Source organism: Chiloscyllium plagiosum, chromosome 11 (assembly GCF_004010195.1).
Source record: "Chiloscyllium plagiosum isolate BGI_BamShark_2017 chromosome 11, ASM401019v2, whole genome shotgun sequence".
Taxonomy (NCBI): domain Eukaryota; kingdom Metazoa; phylum Chordata; class Chondrichthyes; order Orectolobiformes; family Hemiscylliidae; genus Chiloscyllium; species Chiloscyllium plagiosum.
Genome location: NC_057720.1, coordinates 43,879,888 through 43,903,569, shown reverse-complemented (window position 1 = coordinate 43,903,569; position 23,682 = coordinate 43,879,888). Strand labels below are relative to the sequence as shown.

General features: G+C 39.7%; 1 protein-coding gene and 1 long non-coding RNA gene across 4 annotated transcripts in view; both read right to left on the bottom strand.

The window, feature by feature from the left end:
- The window catches only part of LOC122554352, a 58,028-nt gene extending 41,691 nt beyond the window's left edge, over positions 1 to 16,337 (bottom strand). For all 3 annotated transcript variants that reach the window (XR_006312970.1, XR_006312972.1, XR_006312971.1), the window contains exons 1-2: positions 15,889 to 16,337; positions 14,844 to 14,999 (exon numbers count right to left, since the gene is read on the bottom strand). This is a non-coding gene — a long non-coding RNA (uncharacterized LOC122554352). The remainder of the gene's footprint in view (positions 1 to 14,843; positions 15,000 to 15,888) is intronic.
- Positions 16,338 to 17,592: 1,255 nt separating this feature from the next.
- On the bottom strand, positions 17,593 to 22,867 carry cdkn2c (cyclin-dependent kinase inhibitor 2C (p18, inhibits CDK4)). The gene is made up of 2 exons (XM_043699223.1): positions 21,137 to 22,867; positions 17,593 to 18,908 (listed from the first exon to the last, which is right to left on the bottom strand). Exons 1-2 carry the CDS (start codon positions 21,272 to 21,274, stop codon positions 18,561 to 18,563), a joined length of 486 nt encoding a protein of 161 aa, XP_043555158.1. The 5' UTR covers positions 21,275 to 22,867; the 3' UTR covers positions 17,593 to 18,560.
- Between the last annotated feature and the right edge of the window lie 815 nt (positions 22,868 to 23,682).

The window sequence follows — 23,682 nt, the reverse complement described above, 5'->3', positions numbered from 1 at the left end:
TGCCATCAGTAGTGAGCAGGTTGTTGGAGGGAATCCTGAGGGACAGGATTTACATGTATTTGGATAGGCAAGGACTGATTTAGGGATAGTCAACATGGCTTTGTGTGTGGAAAATCATGTCTCGTTAACTTGATTGAGTTTTCTTTGAAGAAGTAATGAAGAGGATTGATGAGGGTAGAGTGGTGAATGTGAGCTATATAGACTTCAGTAAGGTATTCGACAAAGTTCCTCATGGTAGATTGGTTAGATCACATGGAATACAGGGAGAATTAGCTATTTGGATACAGAACTGACTTGAAGGTAGAAGACAGAGGGTGATGGTGGAGAGTTGTTTTTCAGACTGAGATCAGCAGTGTGCCACAAGGATCGGTGCTGGCTCCATTGCTTTTTGTCATTTATATAAATGGTTTGGATGCAAACATAGTTAGTAAGTTTGCAGCTGACAGGTAAAATTGGAGGTTAGTGGACAGTGAAGAAGGTTACCTCAGAGTTCAACAGGATCTTGATCAGATGGGCCAATGGGGCGAGGAGTGGCAGATGGAGTTTAGTTTAGATAAATGCAAGGTACTGCATTTTGGAAAGGCAAATTAAAGCAGGACTTATACACTTAGTGATAAGGTCCTAGGGAATGTTGCTGAACAAGGAGACCTTGGAGTGCAGGTTCATATTTTCTTAAAACTGGAGTTGTATGAAGATAGGAGAGTGAAGAAGGTGTTTGGTATGCTTGCCTTTATTGGTCAGTCCATTGTGTATAGGAGTGTATGCAATTCGGGTCTCCCTCCTTTTGGAAGGATGTTGTGAAACTTGAAGGGGTTCAGAAAAGATTTACAAGGGTGTTGCGATGATTGGAGGGTTTGAACTACAGGGAGAGGCTAAATAGGCTGGGTCTACTTTCCCTGGAGCATCGGAGGCTGAGGGGTGACCTTATTGAGGTTTATAAAATCATGAGGGGCATGGATAAGGAAAATAGGCAAGGTACTTTCCCTAGGGTGGGGGAGTCCTGAACTAGGGGTGTAGGTTTAGGATGGGAGGGGAAAGATATAAAAGGGATCTAAGGGTCAACGTTTTCATGCAGAGGGTGGTGTGTGTGTGGAATGGGCTGCCAGAGGAAGTGGTGGATGCTGGTAGAATCACAATGTTTAAAAGGCATCTGGATGGCTCTATGAATAGGAAAGGTTTAGATGAATATGGGCCAAATGTTGGCAAATGGAACTAGATTTATATAGGGTATCTGGTCGGCATGAGTTGGACCAAAGGGTCTATTTCCGTTCTGCATATCTCTATGACTATGGCTCTAATAGATAACAACATTGCAAATTAACTCTACAAAGGCCATCAAAGTTTACAATTCATTGTCGTTCAGATTTCACTGGATTGAGTGTTCAAATCAAGTCAATATGACTGAATACTGTATGACTTGCATGTTGTTGATGTTTAATTATCACCTGATAGCTGGGTGTTTCCCAGTTCCCACCTCCATCGCTCAAAAGTATTAAGCAGTCACCGATCCCTCGACTCTTCAGCTGCATTGTAAATTGCAAAATTTATGGAAGCCCACTTCTGTGTCTTCATCTCTCCTTTGTGTTCTATGTTCCTTTTTTCTTACAACAGAGGAAAAAAACACAATGATCATTTAATGTTATCGAATGTATTCCCCAAGTGGACTACCTTGCCAAAGTATGGGTTGGGTGTCAGTGGTGGATAGAAACATGGGGATGTGAGGAAGTGCATCTCATATCTTTCAGCTTCACTGGGGTATTTGTGCATGTAATAGAAGTTGATGGATGTCAGAGAAGTACACACATATGAGGTAAGGGATTCTGAGTGGATGTGGTGCGCATGGATTTTAGCAAAGCGTTTGATAAGGTTCTCTGTGGTAAGCTCATTGAGAAAGTAAGCAGGATGAGAACTGGGCTGAGAAGTGGCAAATGGAATTCAACCTGGATAAGTGTGAAGTGATTCATTTTGGAAAGTTGAATTTGAATGCAGATTACAGGGTTAAAGGCAGGATTCTTGACAATGTGGAGGATCAGAGAGATCTTGGACTCCACACCATAGATCCCCCAAAGTTGGCACCCAGGTTGATAGGGTTGTTTAGAAGGCGTACAGTGTGTTACTGGGGTTATGCTGCAGCTCTGTAAAGCCCGGGTTAGACCACACTTGGAATATTGTGTTCAGTTCTTGTCACCTCATTCTAGAAAGGATGTGGAAGCTTTAGAGAGAGTGCAAAGGAGATTTACCAGGCTGCTCCCTGGACTGGAGGGCATGTCTTCTGAAGAAAGGTTAAAGGAGCTTAGGGCTTTTCTCATTGGAGTGAAGAGGGATGAGAAGCGACTTGATAGAGGTGTACAAGATAATGAGATGCATAGATGGAGTGGATAGCCAGAGATTTTTTCTCAGAGTGGAAATGGCTATCACGACAGGACATAATTTTAAGCCATTTGGAGGAGGGTTTAGGGGAGATGTCAGAGGTAGGTTCTTTACACAAAGAGTGGTAGGTGCATGAAGAGTCAGAGACAATAGGGACATTGGTTCTTGGATAGGCACATGGATAATAGTAAAATGAAGGGTGTGTAGATTAGTTTGATCTTAGAGTAGGATAAAAGGGCAGCACAACATTAAGGGCTGAAGGGCCTGTATCGTTCTATGTTTCTGAGTAGTGATGTGATGTAGGAAGTTAGACAGTCATAGAGTTTTTACGGCATGGAAAGAGTCCCTTGAGGCCATCAAACATCTATCTATTCTAATCCCATTTTCCAGTTTTTAGCCCATAGCCTTGTATGCTGCTGCATTTCAATTTTACATCTAGATAGTTTTTAAATATCTTGGGAATTCCCACCTCTACCACCCTTTTAAGTACTGAATTCCAGATACCTGCAACACTCTGGGTGAAATATAATTTCCTCATTTCCCCTCTACACCTCCTGCTCTTTACCTTAAAACTGTGCTCCCTGTTATTGACCCCTCTCTGGAGTGAAAAGGTTCTCCCTATCTACCCTGCTATTCTCCTCGGAACTTTTTATACATCAATCAGATACCAACCCCCTCTGCTCTAAGGAAAACAATGCCATATTATCTAGTCTATTTTCATAGTTGAATTGCTCCAGCCCAAACTGTTGAATCTCTTCTGCAGTTTCTATACTGTCATCATATTGTTCCTGCAGTGTGGTGAACAGAAATGCACACAGTACTTCAGCTATGGCCTAACTAACATTATAAACAGTTCCATCATAACTTCCTTTCACTTTCTCTCTATATCTTTTGATCTCCTTAATTCTAAGAACTATGTCTAACTCCTTCTTGAAAACATTCAATGTGCTGGCCTCAGCTGCTTTCTGTGGCACAGAGTTCAACAGGCTCAGCGCTATCTGAGTAAAGAAAATCTTGAGAGCCTCCTCTCAAAGAAGGTAGACATGCAGCATGGAATTTATCATATTCTCCAATGTACCAGCTGAGCCTTGGTCAAACTGAGGAGAAAGACTATTTGAGAATGAGGGTCTCAGAACTGGAGTAGATTAAAGTTTCCCAGGTAGCACTGATCCCCGACCTCCTATAATGTTTCAGAGTCTCGGCTGACCGACAGCAGGCATCTCAAAGTACTGTGGTGGTTCCAGGAGCGCCTTTGCAAGATTGTTCAAATCTGCTGGCATGAAAAGTGGTCCAACAACAGCATCCTCACCCAATAAAACTTGCCCATCATCAAGGTGGTAATCACTCAGAACCAACTCTATTGGGTGGGACATGAGTTCGACACCAGAATTGGACATAGTAGCAGACTGTCAGGGTTACAGCAGGAAGCACTTTAGGTACTCTGCCAATTCTGCCTTTGTGTGAGTGATGGTAGGGTGGGTGTTAAATATTCAAGTTTAATTTTTTTTAGTTCTTTAGTGCACAGCTCCTGCTGTTAATCATTGTTTACTCAAGTCTTATACCTGTCATTAACTCAATGTATTCTTGAGTAAATTCCTGCCTTAACACAGAGCACGAAGCCTAAATGTTTGCCTTTAAGTCAATAACAGAGGCATTCTCGAATGGATCAGGGCAGCATAACTCTGCCCATTGAAGTTTAAAATTCTCAGGTAAGTATTGCATGTGTGTATTGGTTGGGATTTGCTTGGACCAATAAGGAGATACCAACCTGATTTACAGAATTACCAAATGTGGTTTGATGTCAAATCTTGTCAGATAATGATTCTGAGAAGCTCCTAATGACACAAACTATTTTAAAATGTATATGCAAATGCAAGTTGCAGCTTTGTGGACTAAAATGAGTTTGCTTTGGTTGTAACATTTCCACTTTCATTTAGTCACTCTTCAGTTCACTCTGCAGCATAAATACAACACTCAGCAGTGATTGTGAGGTTCAAGAATTTGTTTAGCTCAGTGAAATACCTCAATAACTTTCATTTTTGAGTCCTTGTGTTTGTGATAATTGTTGCAATTGATGGTGAATACAGCAAGCATTGGAATTTGTTTCATAGTTGATGAATCTAGAAGATGTCTTTGTATAATAGTAGAACCCTTTCAGGACAACATGAGACTACTCAGTGCATCACACCTGTGCCAGCTCTTCAAAAACATTATCCAGTAACCTGCTTTTGCCCAGAACTCTGTAAAATCTTTTATTTTCAAGCATATATTCGCTCCCATTTTGAAAATTTGTATTGAATCTACTCCTGTCATCCTTTCTGTTCTACACTTGGATCATAACAACTCAACATTTCTCCTTATCACCGCCTTAGTTTCTTTATCCAATTATCTTAAATCTGTGCCATCTGGTTACCTTGAGCAACTGCACGAAATCTCTCCACATAAGTGAACTCCCTCATTGCTAGTTTGTTGTTTGAATTACTTTACAAGGTTTTAAAAATCTATTTATATAAACATCATCCTTACCTCTAGTTTATATCCAACAACTTTGAATTATTGCATATGCAAACTTCAGGTCACATGGATTCTGAGTAAACAATCACTGAGCAAACAATCACCAACAAAACGAGTTGCAAAGACAGGCAGAACCAATTCAGTTACTAAAAATTACTTTTGTAAATCTTATTGCCCTTCCTGGCCAAATATACTCAGGTAGAACAATGCGGAGCTCTTGTGGTGCAGTGGTAGTATCCCTAACTCTGAGCCAGGAGACCTGGGTTCAAGATCTACATCCTGCAGAAGTGTGTTGTCACACATCCGAACAGGCAAGTGTAGCAAAATACAATTTACAAACATAAATGTGTTAAATTGATGAAAGGTATGTTAAACTGAGCCAACTTCTGTTAGAAATGTGCATGGTAAGGAATTGCCATAAGATCTGATGGGCAGAATTTCATCAGTGCTTTGGAGGTTGCCTTAGAGGATAAGGATTTGAGAAGGCCTGAAACTAGCATTTACTTTCCCTGGACTCACCTTAAAGGCAAGTTGAGAAATTTCGGAAATGGAATGTGTTTTTCAACGAGTAATCACCTTGCTATTTCACTGACGAGCTCAGTCCTCACAATTGTTAGTCTATTGTTGAAGGCACTTTTCAGATAGCATTTTCACTGCTTGACAGGTGATTGCTAACTTATTTGAAAGCATTTCACCTATCTAGTGTTTTACTCACCTTCATTGCCTTGCTGTCAGCCTTCTGCATGGCATCAGAACAGTCTATGTAGCTCTGCTGTCCACCTGAAGATCAGGAGCAGAACTCATATAAGCTCCAATTTCTCCATACAGTAACAAAATTAATACCAGCAGTAGCACCAGCTGATTTCTCCTAAGCCACATGCACCTCGAAAGGGCAAATGAAACAGAATCCAACTGGAAGGAGGTGACACACCCAACACAGGGTTTACAGCAGATGATCAGCTCTTTTGACATCTCCACAAAAGCCTCAAGGTCTCCCAGTAGTTTGCTGCTGACATTTTTTTTCATTCACAGGATGAAGGCGTCGCTAGCTAGGGAGCATTTATTGCCCATCCCCCTCAGGGGCCAGTTAAGAGTCAACCACATTGCTGTGGATCAGGAGTCACATGTAGGCCACACCAGGTTAGGATGGCAGTTTGCTTCCTGAAAGGACATTAATGAACCACCCGAGTTTTGCTGACAATCAACAATGGATTGATGGTCATCGTTAGATTCTTAATTCCAGAAATTTATTGACTTCAAATTCCACCATCTGCCATCCAGGATTCAAACCCAGGTCCCCAGACATTATCTGGATCTCTGGATTAACTACTAGGCCATCACCTCCCCTGGAGTGAGGATGCCTCCACAGTACACCACTGCCAGTGCTGACAAGGTACTTACAATTTGGAGGGAAATCAACCACATTCATGTCTCTGCCTCTGCCTAAAGTTGTGTGCTGCCTTCATTTGAAAGGTGTGAGAGTAACAAATTAAAAGACTGAATTCATGGTCTGAAGCTGGTAAACTCAGTTGAGTGCAGAGAGTGTAAAGTGCCTAAATGGAACATGAGCAACTGTTCCTCCAGGAAACACTGGGCTTCATTGGAACATGCAGCAGACCCAGGACCGAAATGTGATCTTGGAGCAAGATGACGCACTAAAATGACAAACATTTGGAAGATCAGAATCATGCTTGCACACAGGGTGAAGGTGTTCTGCAAAGCAGTCACCCAGTTTGTACCCAGTATGAAGTTGGGTCCCACCAGCATTGAGGAGACTGCATTGTTAACAGCAAATACAGTAAATGAGATTAAAAGAAATACAAGTAAATCACTGCTTCACCTATAATTTGTGTTTAAAGCCCAGACAGTGAGAAGGGATGGGTAAAATGGCAAGTGGTAGTATGGGAAATAGAGGAGATATTGGGAGTGATAGAAGTGTGAATCAGGATGTTATTGAGAGAATGGTTCCTATGGAATGCTGACGGGGCACAGAAGGAGGAAAATGTCTTCGTATTGGTACTGTGCTGGAGGTATCAAAGATATTATCGGATGATCTTTGAATTCAGAGGCTGGTGGGGTAGAAAATGAAAATAAGGGATGTTATCACACTTCTGGAAACACAGTTTAGGGCCTTGGCCAATATGGGGGAGGGGGGGGGTGACTCCTTGCTTGGAGTAAAGGGAGACATGTTCACCAAAGTCCTGATCGTCTGATCTAATTTTTTTTAATGACCCAGTGTCATTTTTCTCATAATGTTTCTTGTACCATCTAGAATCATACAGTGCAGAAAAGGCCCTTCCGTCAATTGAGTCTGTACCGACAATAACTACCACTAAAGGCATGGTAATCCCAACTTCCTGCGCTTGTCCCTGTATCCTTGAATGTTATGTTATTTCAAGTGCTCACCTAAATATGTTTTAAAGGTTGTAAGGTTTCCAGCCTCCATTACCTTCCCAGGCAATACATTCCAGATTCTCACCATTCTATGAAAATGTTTTTTCTTGGTCGGCCTGGATGAACTGGAATGAAGGGTTTATTGCCATGCTGTATGACTCTATGACCCTCTAAAGCCCCTTTCCCTTCCCCTGAAACTGTCCCCTTAATGATTGACCCCCTCAAGGGGAACAGCTGCTCCCTACTCATCCTGTACATACCCCTCATAACCTTATACACCTCAATTTCCCCCTCCAAGTCTGCTAAAGGAAACAAACCAAGCCTTATGTAATCTCTCCTTATGGCTCATTTGCTTGGCATGTTTAATTACGTTAAAGATGCTATACAAATGTAAGTTGTTTCTATCCTTGGGAGAGTTCACTTTACTATAGCACCATGAAATCCTACGGTCGAGCCTCCATATGAGTGAGACATGTGGGACAGCATTCCCTGATCTCCTCTCCAATAATATAGTTGTTGAAGACTGAAATATCCAAGTGCTATGAGCTTTTCTGAATCAAGTCCTATTTGCTTTAATTGGGACTCATTCCTTTGGTGGAATGCATGCTTGATCCCATTCTCCTTCTATAACTGATGGGGAGTTTGGAAATGGGCAAATAATTATGATTTGATTTGGTTTGCTCTAGTAAAGAACGAATTTCAGACATGTTGTTCGGGGAGTTGGGTTCCATTCGCAAAGATGGACCAAATGTGTCATGACTTCAATTGATAAACTTCTATGCTCACATCTCTAAAACCTTTAATTTCTCTGGCTTACAAATGAGCAAGGAGCAAGGATAGACAATTTGGCCCTTCCAGCCTGCACCATTATTCAATAAGATCATGATTGAACTGATTGTAACCTCAAACCCACATTCCTGCCCACTGCAGGTAACCTTTCACCCCCTGCTGTACTAGAATCTTGCTCTGCCTTATAAATATTCAAGGATTGTGCTTCCATCTTTCTACATCGAGAGTTTCAAAGACTTATGACCTTTAGGTTAAAAAAAATGCCTCGTACATATCAAACGGGTGACCTTTCTTTTTAATACAGTGAGCCCCAGTTCTTGCTTTTCCTATGGGAAAAACATTTCTCCATATCTAACTTGTCAGTGCTCTCAAGGTTCTTATGTTTCACTCAAATTGCCTCTTATTTTTCTTCGGCAGATATCGGCCTAGCCTGTTCAATCTTCCTTCAGAAGATAACCTGACCATTCCAGATATTGCTCTGGCAAACCTGATCTAAACTGCTTCCAAGTCATTTACATTGTTCTGTAAACACATGACCAACATTAAACACAATACTCCGCGCTGTAAAACTCACTACTTTTGTATTAAATTCCCTTGCAATAAATTATCATGTTATGTTAATTTTCCCAGTTACTTGCTATACCTGCATACTAACCTTTTGTGATTCATACACCAGAACAAGCAATTTCCTCTATATTTCAGAGCTCTGCAATATCACATAATTAAGATAACTTGCTGCTTTTTTTCATTCTTCCTGCCAAAATGGACTATTTTACATTTTTCACATTGCATTCCACCTGCTAAATATTTGCTCGCTCACTCACTTCACTTAGCTTAATCTTTTTGCACCTTTCCATGTTTTCCTCACAACTTACCTATTCCTACCTATCTTTGTGCTGCCAACAAATTTGGCAACCATACCTTTAGTCCCTTCAGCCAAGCCATGTATATAATTTGTAAGCATCTGAGGTCCCAGCATATATTCTTGTGACATTTCACCCATTATACCTTGCCAATTTAAAAAGACCAATACTTAAAGACATTTGCATGACTGTGATGTATTTGAAGAAATAAGCATAGGCAGAAATAAGGTTCTGAGCAGTTTGGCAGGCTTAGAACTAGATAAATCTCCAGGGCTGGATGAAAGGTATCTAAGGCTATTGAGTGAGGCAAAGGAGTACTGGCAATAATTTTCAATTCCTTTCTGGCTACTGTCCTGTGGCTGGAGGACAGCCAGTGTGGTAGCTTTATTCAAGAAAGGAACAAAGGATATTTCAAGGATTACAGTCCAACAATAGTGGTGAGGAAACTATTGAAAGCAATTCTGAAGGACTTAATCTGTACTTAATCAAGAACAGTCAGCATGGTTTTGTTCAGGAAAGATCATATTTGATCAACTTGATTGAATTTTTTTTTGATGAGGTAACCAGATATGTAGATGAGGGAAATGCATTTGCCATAGTAAACTTCGACTTCACCAAGGCTTTTGATAAGGTCCTGTGTGGAAGACTGATAACAAAGGTAAGACCCCATGAAGTCCAAAGAAATTTGACTAATTGGATCCATAATTGGTTGAGTGACTGTGATGGCTGAGGGGTGCTTTTGTGAGTGAAGCCTATATCTGGTAGGGATCCACAGGGATCATTGTTGAGACCCTTGCTGTTTGTGGTATATCTAAATGATTTAGACTCGATTGTAGGAGGATTGATCAGAAAGTGATGATGTGAACATTGGTGCAGAGTGTTGGATTACAGGAGATTAGCCTTAGTATGGGCTGGTCAGATGGCCTCATCAGTGGTCAATTGTATTCAATTTGGATAAGTGTAAGGTGATGCACTTTGGCAAGACAAACAAGGTAAAGGAAAACACAATGAACAGTATGACCCTGGGATGCACTGAGGATCAGATTAGTGTGCTTGTCCACCAGTCCCTTCAGGTGGATAAAGTGGTTAAGAAGGCATATGGTATACTTGCCTTTATTAACCGAAGCATAGAGTTTTAAGAGCAGGGAGTTTGTTAGAAGTAACAAAAAGTTAGAATATCGTGAGCAATTTTGGGATCCACACTTATGGGAGGGATGTGATTTGGAGATGCCGGTGATGTTTTACTCTACCTTGTGGGTATGGCTTTTGAATCTGGCATTTATATATGATTACACTGGAGAGGATGCAGAGGACATTTACCAAGATGTTGCCTGGGCTAGAGAGTTTCAGTTATGAACAATGATTGGATAAACTTGGGTTGTTTTCCTTGGAACAGAGGAAACTGAGGAGAGACATGATTGCAATGTCTAAAATTATGAGGAGCTTCGACCTGAAGAAGCTTTCCCTCTTGGAAGAGTGGTCAATGAAAAGGGACCTTAGATTTAAAGTGAGGGACATGAGATTTAGAAGGGATGAGGAAAAGATTTTTCACCCAGAGTGTGCTGGGAATCTGGAAATCACTGCCTATAAGGGTGGTAGAAGCAAAATTTAATTTTAGTTTCAGTAATTTAACACCTCCGTATTTCCTATTATTAATTCTCCATACTCACTTCCTCGCTTCTAATGCTCATTTTGTTAACTTTTAAAAAAATATTTTTATGTTTCTGACTGGCTTTTCTCCTGTATGCTAATATTTCAGGTTTTTTTTGCTTATTTTTGCTTTGGTTTATATTCTGTCAAATTTTCTCAGCTACTACCTGCCTTTGCACAGTATATGTTTTTCTTTAACTTTAATACTATCTTTAATTATTTAAGTGAACCATGGTAGTTCCATCCATTAGGATCCATCTCACTTGTTGCAATGTATCTACTCTGTGTATTTTGCAATATCCAATTAATGCATTTTTATTACATTCAAAATTGCACTTAAACAAACTAAATGTTTTTTTCCCTCACAAAATCACCATGACATTTTTGTTTTTTAAGTACTAACTAGTAATCATCAATGTGAGTAGATATTTACATGCAAAGCCTGTTAAGGTCAATGCAAAACATCAAAAGTGAGAGGGAAGTAGAGTGTGCGAAGGGGTTAAATCAAAATGAAGTTGGTTGGGGAGATTGTATCATCATGGTGCCCACCACTCTGTAAAAGCATCAAGCATATTGGTGCCCACCCTGTGCTTCCTCTCTAAGAACAACTGGGCACAGTCACAGAAATGACCCTCTTCATAGCCTGCTGCTCAGACCTGTTAATGGCCAACTTGGCCTGGCTCAAGAATAGACCCATGAGGAGGTCCTCTGACTTGCCAACATCCCTCCATAGAGGATGCCCAAAGATCAGGAGTGTGGGGATGAAATGCAACAAAAGGTACTATAAAATGTTTTTGAAATTATGAAAAAGGGAGTGCAATCACCTCGAACCAATATATACATGATCTGGAGACTCCAGACTTTTGCAAAATGAACAATTGATCTGGGAGTCCATGATTCACCACAATTGTATGGGACTGCTGCACACAACAGCCTCCAATCCAGGTCCCTATGCAAAATAGGAGGATTTCATTAAGAGAGCCCTCCACTGGAGATCCCCACTGTTCAGTGGTAAATAAGAACGCCAAGGTATGTCTGGGCGGCAGATAAAGGAATCAAAGTGGATGGTGTTCAGCAGCAGCCTTTACAAAATAACACCTCTTTGCAAGGTGGAGGACGGCTGTTTTAAGTACATCTCTCTAACTCTTATGACTCTAAATGTATGCCATTGCATCTCCATTAAATCCAACCTTTAACCTAATTTGCCAATTCACATTAGTCAGTCCCTCTACTGTATCCATAATTGCTCTTGTTCAAATTATAAAAATAATCTCTGACCCCTCCTCCCTTTCTCAAACTAATTGTAAATTCAGTCTTATTATCATTGTTGCCAAATAGGGGTGCCTTCACTAATGAGATCATTAATTAATCCTATTTTGTTGTACAGTATCAGGTCTAAGTATAACCTGCTCTCTAGAATATGGTGTTCCAAGAAACTATTACAAAAACATTCTATGAACTCTTCACCGAGGTTTCCTTGGTCCATTTGACTTTTCCAATTTAAATGTGGATTAAAACCTCCCATGATTACTGCCGTACCTTTCTAAAAATCTCCCATTATTTCATCCTTTATGCTCCACCCCAATAAGTAGAACGTTCACAAACGATTTGATAATGATAAAGGTGTTATTTCCCATCTCCACCCAAAATGTTTCCTCATTCTGGTATCCTAGATTTAGATCACCCTTATGAATGTGCTGATATTATCATTAAATAACAAAGCATCCCTCCAATTTTGTCTAGCTCTACTCTTCAAGAGTCAAGTTCCTATCCATCTCATTCTGCAACAATGATTCAGCAATAGTTACCAGGTCGTACTTATTTATTTCTATTTGCACTCTCAGTTCATCTGTTTGTTTCAAATGCTAAGTGCTAATCTTGGATTTGTATTCCTTATCCTTTCTTATCATGGTCTGTGTATCTTTTTTTGTATTACTACAAATACAATGCAAAATTTGGACTTGGCTCTGGCCTCTGATTAACCAGATTTTCTCCAATTTGAATATTTGCTCCCATTAATTAATTTGAACTCCTCACTATTTCCCTTGTTATGTGCCTTGAAAGAATACTGTCCCTAGGACAACTCAGATTGATTCACTTTGCCAGATTTATGCCAGTGTCCCAAGTACAAGAAACCATCAATCCCACCTAATCTTTGAGCCATGCATTCAACTTTGTTATCTGATCTGTCTTAAGCAACACAAGTAATAAACCAAAGTTTCTCCACATAATTATATGCATATCTGGTACCATTCTCAAACTGAACACATGCAGGAAATTTTGACAGGCAAGGAGAAAATATAAAGTTTAAATACCTTAAACATGAGGTTGGATTGCGATCGAAGCATTATCCCATTTGGGTTGAAATCACCACTCCTCTCACTACAATGTATGAGCAGTACCTTATATCTCTTAAGATAAGCAATATGATCAGCATCTCCAGTAATGAGGGTAAGAAGCAGAAACCGGTGCAGCTTATAGGAGTGATGTCCCCAGCACATGGCAAATTGAGGCACTCTCAAATTATTTAGGTACCTGAATTGTAAAGCATTCCACTCCCTTAATTTTCAGCTAATTTATAACTATCAACTGCAAAGTTATCATGCATGTCTCTACCAGATATCCATAGCATTGAAATGACCCCTTCATTCTTAGACCATCTCAACTTCTGCATGTTTTCTGTCTATCCTAAAATTTGGAAACAAAGAATACCCACTTAAGAACTCACTGGGGTTAGCAACCATGAGCTCTACCACTATAACACATGAGAGAGGAATCTAACTGTCTGATCTCACAATGTCTTTGCTTATAGATGGGTGCCATCACAGGCTCCCTGAATTGACAGAATCCATTGACAGTAGTCAACTCTTAAGTTCCTCTATTTTTGCACTGGTACATCTGTCTAAACAAGAACGTTGTCCTCTGACCTCTGGAATAGGGTATCTGTAACCTGCCTGATGGTTTGATGAACTGCTGTATGTGAAGCACAGAAGAAAAAACCTTGAGTAGCCTATTCAGCCCATTGAGAACATAATGGCTGATCTCATGTCCTGAAACTGTGTAACCCTTAGTTCTGGACCCCACAACCCCGGAAACATCATTCCTGCATCCAGTTTGTACTGCACTGTCAGAGTTTCTTTCTTATTGAAAATATATATTCATTAAAAAAATCTATAATTACATACAAAGGGTTCTTAATCTGTTCCATGAAGACTTCCTGGTAGTGTAGAGCAGTTGGATCCAATTGCAGATTTCCTCGCCAAAAACAATTTTGGAGTGCATGACCCATCTTCACCACCCCCCCCCCCCCCCCCCCCAACACTCTTTTCCCGAGCTTTGTACTTGGTGTCCCTGTGGTTGTCGTCCAGTGGAAGCTGGCTTGGGTGACTGCAGTGGCACAGGCTCAGGGAATGATCACACACAACCCATCAAGAGTACCTCAAACCTGATGACCAGGTTTTTGTCTGCAATGGAAAGGGAGCAGTGCTCCTGTCTGCCCAGTTTCTGCCTCACCTTGGCAACATGCTCCTTTCACGTTTTAGTGCACACTGTTGCCATATTCCCAGCACCTTCGGATAATCTGGTCTGATGGTGAAGAGATCCCTTCTCTTTGAGGTGTCACCCAGATACACAGCTGATCCTTGAAATGTCATGGCAATGGTGAGCTTGGTAGCTGCAGGTTAAGGGGCTATCTTGGGATCATTCTGGCCTCAGGTCATTGAGGTCCAGAATGAAAATATCAAAGACTAAATGCTCAGATCAGTGCATTCTCTGACATGCAGATCATTGATTCTTGGCCAGCTAAACAAATGTCAAGGGCAGCATCTTCTTCCCTGTGTCGCCCCTCGTTATGTTCAGTTGACTTCCTCGCAACCTGGAGGAGGTGTCTGCTGAAGCTCCTCCTCAAACTATGCAATCCAAGTGTCAGGGTGGCCTGCTCCCAATTTCTACTCCCTCAGCAGACTCAATTGTTCACTTCAGTTTCCTCTATCAGCCTCTGCTGTCCAAGTGTAATCTCACCCCTCTCAGAAGTCCTCTGACTCACTGCTCAGAAATACAAACTTGTCAGTGCAGCAGTGGCAACACAATGCCATTGGTTGAGCGGTTCTGTATTTCTCAAATCTATTGGCGAGTTTATACATTTGCTCTCATGGCTCCCTGTTTTGCTCGCGACAATGCACCCAAAAAATGCCCCAGAGAATACCTATTGCCCATTCCTGCTATTTGAAAGTTTAAGTTGCTTCTCGGAGGCCTGTTAATTACCTTCTCACAACTTCAACACTTCGTTAATGGAGCTGTGCAGGTTGTCAGCTTGCTCTCACTTGTCCTTTTACAATTCGCTTTGCGTTTTGACAACGTCTGAACTGCGTGACGCTCATCAGAGAGTTTCAGTGTAAAAAAAATGAAAAACTGTGGGGGCTGGAAATCAGAAACAAAAACAGAAATTGCTGTGAGATCAGTGGAGAGAAAGCAGAGTTAACATTTCTACAGGGAGTTTCGGTGGGGTCTCGCACCCTGATACTGTATTCAGTCTTGCCATGAATGAATTTTAAAAATCACATAGTACTTTAAGTGGAAAATTCTTTGCGTGCGAGTAAATCAATATATATTTGCTTACCAACAATTAGTGCAAAATGTTGCACGCCTCTTTTCACAAAGTTTGCAATTTTCTAGCAGTTAGGAATACTTTAATGAAACAGATAACAATGTTAGCTCACGGAAGAGCTCCCCCCTCCTAACGATTCTGAGATGTTCCTCATCCTTTGTCGTGTTGTCCTCGGATGCTGCCTGAACTGCTGTGCTCTTCCAGCACCACTAATCCAGAATCTGGTTTCCAGCATCTGCAGTCATTGTTTTTACCTTTGTCGTGTTGTGCCAAGTTGCTGTTGCTTGCTTCTCTTAGTCTGGAGTGGACATTCAATCGGCCAATCTAACGGAGATTTCTGCCTCTCCAGCACCACGCCCACCCATTGTAAAATTTGGTTATCTTACTTGTAGTAACGGTTAAAAGCAAACATAGAAACTGCTCTCCGTTTTTTGTCTTCCCATTTTACCAAGCTACAAAAATAGTTATAATGCACATACGCGCTCTCGCCTTGCGAACACGTAAAGAGATCGTATGTCTTCTTTTAAATTTAGAAAATAAATATGTAATATTGCAGCTTTTACATTAGCCACAAGTTGTTAACAGATTGGACAAGTGATCCAAAGTTAACGTGAATATCACCACAGCTCTCGGGAAAATCAGCGGACGGCTGAGAGCTTCAGTATTTGCAACACTTGTTTACTTCGTTTTGTCATTACAAACCTGCGTTTGGGCTTTTTTATTGTGCGGTGACCGAACGGCCAGCGGGAGAGGAAGTAACTCAGTCAGGAAGGGGTTTCTTTCACTGGAGATTTTAAAGCTGTCCATCAGTTGTTCTTTTGCAGCGAGCACATATGCGATGCTTTCGTTATGACGGTGATATGCAAGTATTCCCTTCACTTTGAAGTGACAGGGTTTCAACATGACCCCTTGTATCCGAAACGTCACCTCACTCGCCCAGCGCTGAGGCAAGCGGTTTCGAGACAGAGGATTCAGCACCTTATGAACATTTGCCAACAAGTCACCAAAATCTTATTTTGCAAAGAAAGACTGTTAACCTATTTTGTTTGGTGGATACTTCTGTAACAGGAAGCACAACGTTTCACGTAAGACGCCGGGAGGTGTGGTGAATGTTGACGCACCCCTCTCTCCCTGAACCCACCCACCCCATCCAGCACCCACCCCCCGCCCCACCATTTCAACGTTTTCTTTTCGAAATCAAATTTTGCAATAAAAGGTTCCGAAAACTGCACCGAAAAATCAATCATTTGAAGTGGAGAATTGCCGATCCGACTGGGCGGCGGGGAAAATATTTGAAATATTCAAACAAGACAATAAAAGGGAAAATAAACTCGGCACAAATTGTAACGGTTTTTCGGATTTCTGCTGTTTCATTTTTAAAAAGTCTAAAAACTTTTTAATAGATTGAGCAACTTGAGGCAAATTGCAGAAGTCTCCCCTTAGTTTGTAATATTGCTTTATTCCACCGAAATATTGGCCTCTGTTGATTGCCATTGCAGACATGTAACCATGTTCTCTGTTTTCATATTGCAAGTTTTCATGTTTTCACCTTTTGGATCACTGGTACTGACACAGTATGATGATGAATTTACCTTTCCATTTATCACAACGAAGAACTGACAACTCTTCTATCCTACTTATCTAATTATAAACGAAATGCTTCAATTATGATATTACAGTTTTTGCTTCTTCATTAAGATACATTCAAGAAACTCATATTTTTGTGGGAAAAAAATACTGTTGTTTGAACAGACTGCTATAAAAAAGATAGGCATAGGCCGTGATTTTCCCCCAATGTTGTTAGTTTATTGCAACAACAATATAATTGGAAAGGATAATTAAACCTTTGCATTTATATAAACTCTTACCAATAATTTATTATATGTGCATCCGCTAACGTGAAGTTACATTACAGCATTTGTGAGATTATCCAAATACTAGCTTCAACACCACTTCATTATCATCTTTAATTTTAACTGTCAGTGTTTAAGAAACTTTGTGGCTTGTAAACTCCATTACTCCAGCTTGTAAACACCGTTGTTTAAGATCTTTCGTTAAAATACTTACTTGTTACGCCAGAAAGATAAAATCATTTTGTTAACAAAAGCCTTTTTTCGATAAAAAATAATCTGAGAAAAGTCACATTTGAACATCAAAATATTGATTTGCTTAAAACATAGTACCGTGGATTGAATTTCTAATGTCGAAAATATTTCCATCTCTATTTTCAAGTTATAGATTTTTCGGTAAAAATATTGGTTACGACTAAGCATGGACCTTGGACAACAGAAAACTACAAAAAGTTAAATTTATAACAAAATTAGTACGTGAGGAAAAACGCACACGATGTGTTAATTGTTAACAAATTACTGAACAGCCATCAAGATAAACATGTTTTATTCCACACACAATTCTTTTTGAATGACACGCTGTATTATTCAGATCTGTTATAAAACACCAATTATTACACGATGCGGTTTGTAGAGGAAGCCAAATGTTAAATTGTATCTTTTATGTTAACTACCACGATAATAAATTAATTCACGAAACGCAACGCCATTCACAGCATTAAAATAAATACATTTTTAATAATTACAAGAAAGTATTTATTGGAACAAAAGAACAGTTAAACCGTTTATAAATTATATAATCTATTTGATACATTTCAACACCACGAAAGCAATGCAATATATACATCGAGTAAATGAAAAGCTTAATTTAATTTCATTAAAAGAATCAAAACCTATTAAATTATGTTTATAAACTACATATGTCTGTTTTTCACGTAGGAAGACAGGAAGCAATGTTTCCATACCAGTCTATTAAAATAAAAGTTAAACAAATTCATTGAAACAAAACAGTAAGTATATGGAAACAGCGTGGTTATATGAATATGAACGCATCCCTGTTTCCCACGAAGGGCAAACTTTCAACAGCTGCATAAAGACACAGGACATAATCTCAAACGACTAATTGGAAATTACCCTTCGTGTTAGCTTCATTGCTTAATGTAATAAAAAGTCAAATATGGTGCATTGCGTCATTAAACAATGTTCTTAATACACGGTATCTTGTGCACCAATGGAACACTAAGCAATAACACTTGCCAGATTTAATTTTAATACTAATTTGCAACATACAAAGCGAATTTAACACGGTGTCATGAAAAATATAAACGTTTTTAAAAAGCATTCAGTACCAGTCCCCACAGCGCCACTCTTGCCAACACATACATACACACATTAAACACAGACTAGAAAATAAAAGACTATTTATATGGAAATACAAACGTTGGAAACTGATAAACAAATCTACACATGTTAGCTGACACATACAATAAATACACAAGACTACACTCCCTTAATACGTTTCTACTATAAATTTTGTTCCATCCATTGCACTGCCTCCGTCTTTTTGTACATCTGAGCCAGCTCATAGGGAGTTTGTCCCTTTTTATTTTTGTGTGTAAGGTTTGATTTTTTGGCCAAAAATATAATCACATCGGTGTGACCTTCCTGTGCAGCAAGATGGATGGGCAAATTACCCTCAGAATTTTCAATATTTACGTTTGCCCCAAAGTCCACTAAGGTTATCAAAGTGTCCAGAAATCCTTCCCTAGCTGCATCATGAGCTGGTGTGAATCCACTGTGATCCTGTTGATTTGGTTTAGCTCCAGCTTTCAATAGTGACTTGGCTATTATAGTATGACCCATTTGCATCACCTGAAAATATAGAAACGTGGAGGGAAAGTGTGTGAAAGAAATAAAAGGTGAAATGCAAAAATGCATTGCCATACACATCTAAAAACCACATTTTAACATTGAAGAATTGAAGGTTACATGGCCTGGCTGACATTTTATACCTTTAAGTGCCATTTCAAAATCTGAAACAAAGCATGTTCAACTCGCTTAACTATGCAAAATATGTAATCACATTTTCTCATAACATTTATTTAGTGTAGCGAATAACAGAATGAGCCCAGCTGCTGCGCCTTCAACGTTTCCAACTAACATTTAATTGAACGAATTCGTGGTGGCATTTCTCCAGGTCGGTCCTTCAGCAATAAATACCGATTGAACAAAGTTGTTTCTATATTTTGTTTGAACATTTTTCAAAACAAGATATTGGTTTCAACCACCAGATATCGTTACGAAATAAAACGAAATGTTATTGCTTTGGCATTTTCTGCTTATCTATAAAAGGAATTAACGTTTTATTGTTTTGAATCCAAATGTCTCAGTACGGCACTGTATTTTTTCACTGTACAGTTAAAACGCGATTCGAGGTAAACCACATGGAGTTTCGATAGGCAAGACAGTGATGCATAAACCCATCGTGAATTCTTATTTTCATAACATGTAGAGCATTCAATATTTAGGTATAAGAAAGGGCAAAAGTTACCACTTTTCTAAAACAATAATATTTACATTATGCACAAGGAAAACCATTATTTTGGATTATAAGTAGGAACTAGTATCATATTTTGTAAAAAGTGTAAGGTAATTTTAATGGAGGATTTTAAGAGTCATTCAACAACAATTAAAGTATGAACATTACAGAGTGTATTATATGTTTACTGTGTCTTTGAATGTAGGTTTATACTGGCTTTCCGAAAAACGAGTATCAAGCGTCAAATTAATGGTACTGTCACTTGAAAGAAAATAAAAGTAGTAATTTTGCTGTCATTCATATTCAATACTGAAATGCCATTTGAAATGAAGTATTGAACGGAGCAGTCAATTAATAACTTTTAAAATAAAAGCTTTTCTTTATTTTCGGTGACCGAATCACAATGTATTCATTTTTTTGTGAATGACTTATTGGAGCTTAAGCACCGGTTTGCAGCTCAGGGCCTCAACGGTTTTTCGTCAATATGTACTTGTCATAAGACTATCCCCGGTCAAATCTCGAATGAAAATGATATTGGGATGGTTTTTGTACGTTTGTTAAGTTCTTCATGAACGTATTTAAATAAAATAACCAATTTATTCTAAAGTGTTTTGTATTATTGCAGTAAAATATTAACATATTCTGCTTTCCAATCATTTTTAACATCCAGGGTTGCCAAATAGTTTTACTCATTCAGGATTAAGTGACAACTAACCTATAATTTGTTTTCATCGGAACGCTGTTCGTGTAATTTGTTTTATTCGTTTTTGGGGTGTAGGATTCGCTGGCAAGGCCAATTATATTTATACGAATGTATTATATATCGAAGTACAAAATTAATTATTATAAAGATAGACAGGCGGATAAAGCCATGTTGATAAATTATGTGCAATCTGTTCTACATTAGACTAGCACAGGACATTAATTATTTGCCACATGTAAAAAAAAGGTAAGTTTTGTAAAAATATAATGCATCCATTGGCACTAAAACGCATTTGTTCATAGCAAAATTAATTGACTTAGTTTGCTAATTATCAGCTTTATTGGTTACGTAACAAAGTAACTTAGGTTCAAAAAGGCTTTCAATCAGTGTCGTTTCTGCTGTGTTGTATTTTTGTCACTGCTTCAGTTATTTGAAAACCGGTGAATGCAACAATCTGAAACATTGCATGCTCCTGAATGAGTTATATTACAAAATTAAAACGTACTGTCGAAGACAGTCCACGTTGCAATCCTTCTGCATTTCTGCAAACATCATACAACTGAAAACATTATTTCATTTCTGAGAATGTTACCTTAAGTGGGAAAACCACATTGTCCTAAAAATGCAGGTAATCGTACAGTTATGTAATATTGTTATCAAGCAATATGCATTTATTTTAACGAAGGTGTTCTGAAAATCAATGGCTTAAAGCTTTTTAAGCAATGCGTCAGTTATTATACCTATGCTGCCTGATTCATACTGACACATACTGACAAAAAGTAGGTGGACTTCCTTTAGAAAGGACAGATTTTTCTTTACAGATGAAAATACAATATGGAGAATAGAAAAAAGACTGACCTGAAGTGCAGTTCTGCCAAACTTATTGATTGCACCCACTTTCATCCCGTTTTCTAGCAAATTGTTGACTTCTTTCGAGTCTCCTTTGGCTGCGGCGCTTGTTAATTTGTCACCGTCTGATCCATCAGCTGTTTCCATTATTAATCCTTCAAAAATGCCGAAATCCGATAAGCACAGACGGCCAACAGGTATGGTGGAGATGAAAAATCTAGTCCCGCTCTGCAGTATAGTATTTACTAAACTAGAGTAATTGATGTGTGATCCCTAGTAATGACGTTGCCCGGTCCGCCCCTTTCTCTCATCAATATAATACACGTGATACAAGTCCAATGATAGCTTGGCTATCTCAAAGTTAACAGTTTTAAGTGATTTTGCCATGGTACCCCAAAGCATTAAAATCAAATTACGATTAAAATCATGGCAGCCACTGCATGGATATTTAGTATTTCACCTTAACGATTGCGAAAAAATGTCAAAACAATTTCGGAAAATGTAACAGTTGAACCAGTTACTGTAATACCGATAGAGATGCAATATTCGAATGTTTTGCACTTTTCCCGCCCATTTTGCAACTGTTACTTCACTGTAAATGAAAGGCTGCTCTCAGCAGTAAACTCCGGCTGGTTCGTAGGTTTCCTTTTTTTGGTTCCACTTACTCTTTCAGTTAAATTAAATCGCAGAAATATTCCAAAAAGCCCGCTTGATTCGAAGAAAGTGGGTCTGTCAGCTTTGGCATCTCCCGTCCCGGACTTGGAAGGCAGCTACTGATCATTGCGATCCTGTGCTCCTGTAAAACTGGAGAGTAACTTATTGCTACAGTTAATGTGCAAATGTTCACGTTTAAAGTCGTCCTTTTTGACCGAGTCACAGGATTCCTGCAGTTGCTTTTGCAGCAGAGATCTTTACCGTTTTCCTCCTTATGAAAATACTGGCGGTTCCGCAATTACTGATCGCTGAGAGCAGTTTTGAAAAAAATTATTGACATCATCAAATTTTAAAAATGAGCGCTTCTTGGCTTCTGGCAGTGCCGCCCACACTGTGCGTCGTAACGGAAATGGAAGGCACGGTCTGGAGCTGGAAGTGGAGAGCTGTACGCGGATCCGAGCTCAGAGCTTTCTGCCCTCTGAGCGTGGGCTCTGCTCTCACATTAACCTCTGCAAAGCCATCTCTGTTAGAATTCGTGCTGACGGGTATCCACTAACGGACAGTGGACGTATTTTTAAATTGTACAACCTAAGTTAAACGAGCCAATCCCCACGCCCACCCCACTTCTGAACCCACTGATTTGCATTTTGTGTGCGAAGGTCAGAGCAAGAGGTTTCTATGCGGGGCCTTTGGTGTGTCAGAACTGGAGGGTTTTCAGGCGCTTCGCCCGCACGGCGGGGAGGTACTCAGCTTCTACAACTTTAAGAGCCTGCTCGGCTTTCGGCCACCTGTCTAACGCATGCTGTTCCACAATCCCAGTTTTTGCCAATGCAATCGCTATCAATCGAAAATCGCCCGGTCTGTGTTTGTCCCCTCAGCTGTGCTCACTGCAGGCAGCTGTCACTACAGGAGCAAATTCAACCATGCCTGACACAGCTCAATTCAATTCGTATTCAAGATGGTATCCTGCAAATCACTGTGTGTGTACAGCAGTCGCAGAATACAGATCCCTTCTAAATTGGGCGCAGAATTCCGCTGTGAATCGACAAGAATGTAAACTTGGAAAGCGTGTTTCAAAAGTATGAATGTGATATTTGAACCAGTCGTGAAACGTGTTACTCTTGCATGGGTCAGACCAGAGCCAGGTTAACAAGAGTGCAAGAGCAGCAACTTTCTGCCGAAATACTGATTAAACATAAGACGACCACAAATGTTTCTCACATGTCAACGATCTTTCAATCATAAGCCTTGAAAGCTTCTCGAAAACCCAGACATTATCTTTCTAACTATGATACTTAAAACTTTTTTTCTTAATTTGAATGCCATTTTTATCCAATGTCCTGAGGATGCTAACCTTTCCGAGGGAAAGTTAAACATCATACAACACCAGGTTATAGTCCAACAGGTTTATTTGGAAGCACTAGCTTTCGGAGCGCCCTTTCCTCATCAGGTGGTTGTGGAGGTTAAGATCATGCTCACAGAATTTATAGCCAAAGGAATCCAGTGTCATGGAGATGTGATCCAGTAAGCAATCTTAGATTAAAACTTTCATCTTTTATAAAGGGATATGCTGGTTTCTGTTCTTTGGTCACCTAGGGAATGTTTTATGGAGACACCAATGATGTTCCAGTAAAAATAACTTTGTAATGTGGACGTTTAAAAATGTTGGACATGGATTGCTTCAGAATCTGACGGGTTGTGACTGGTTGTGAACATTGTGCAGTCATCTGTGAAATCACCACTTCTGACCTTATGTTGGAGGGAAGATCATTTATGGAGCAAATGAAGATGAGAGGGCTGGCAGGGTGGGGGCACTATCCTGAAGAACTAGGTTCAATCACCAAGCCCCCCGCCCCCAATGCATGTGTGTAATAACATATCTGAACAGGTTAATTAGATTA

Coding starts and splice junctions, on each gene's coding strand:
- cdkn2c (XM_043699223.1), bottom strand. CDS start 21,274: ATGGAAACAGCTGATGGATCAGACGGTGACAAATTAACAAGCGCCGCA. Junction 18,909..21,136: donor TTGGCAGAACTGCACTTCAG/GTCAGTCTTTTT, acceptor CTATATTTTCAG/GTGATGCAAATGGGTCATAC.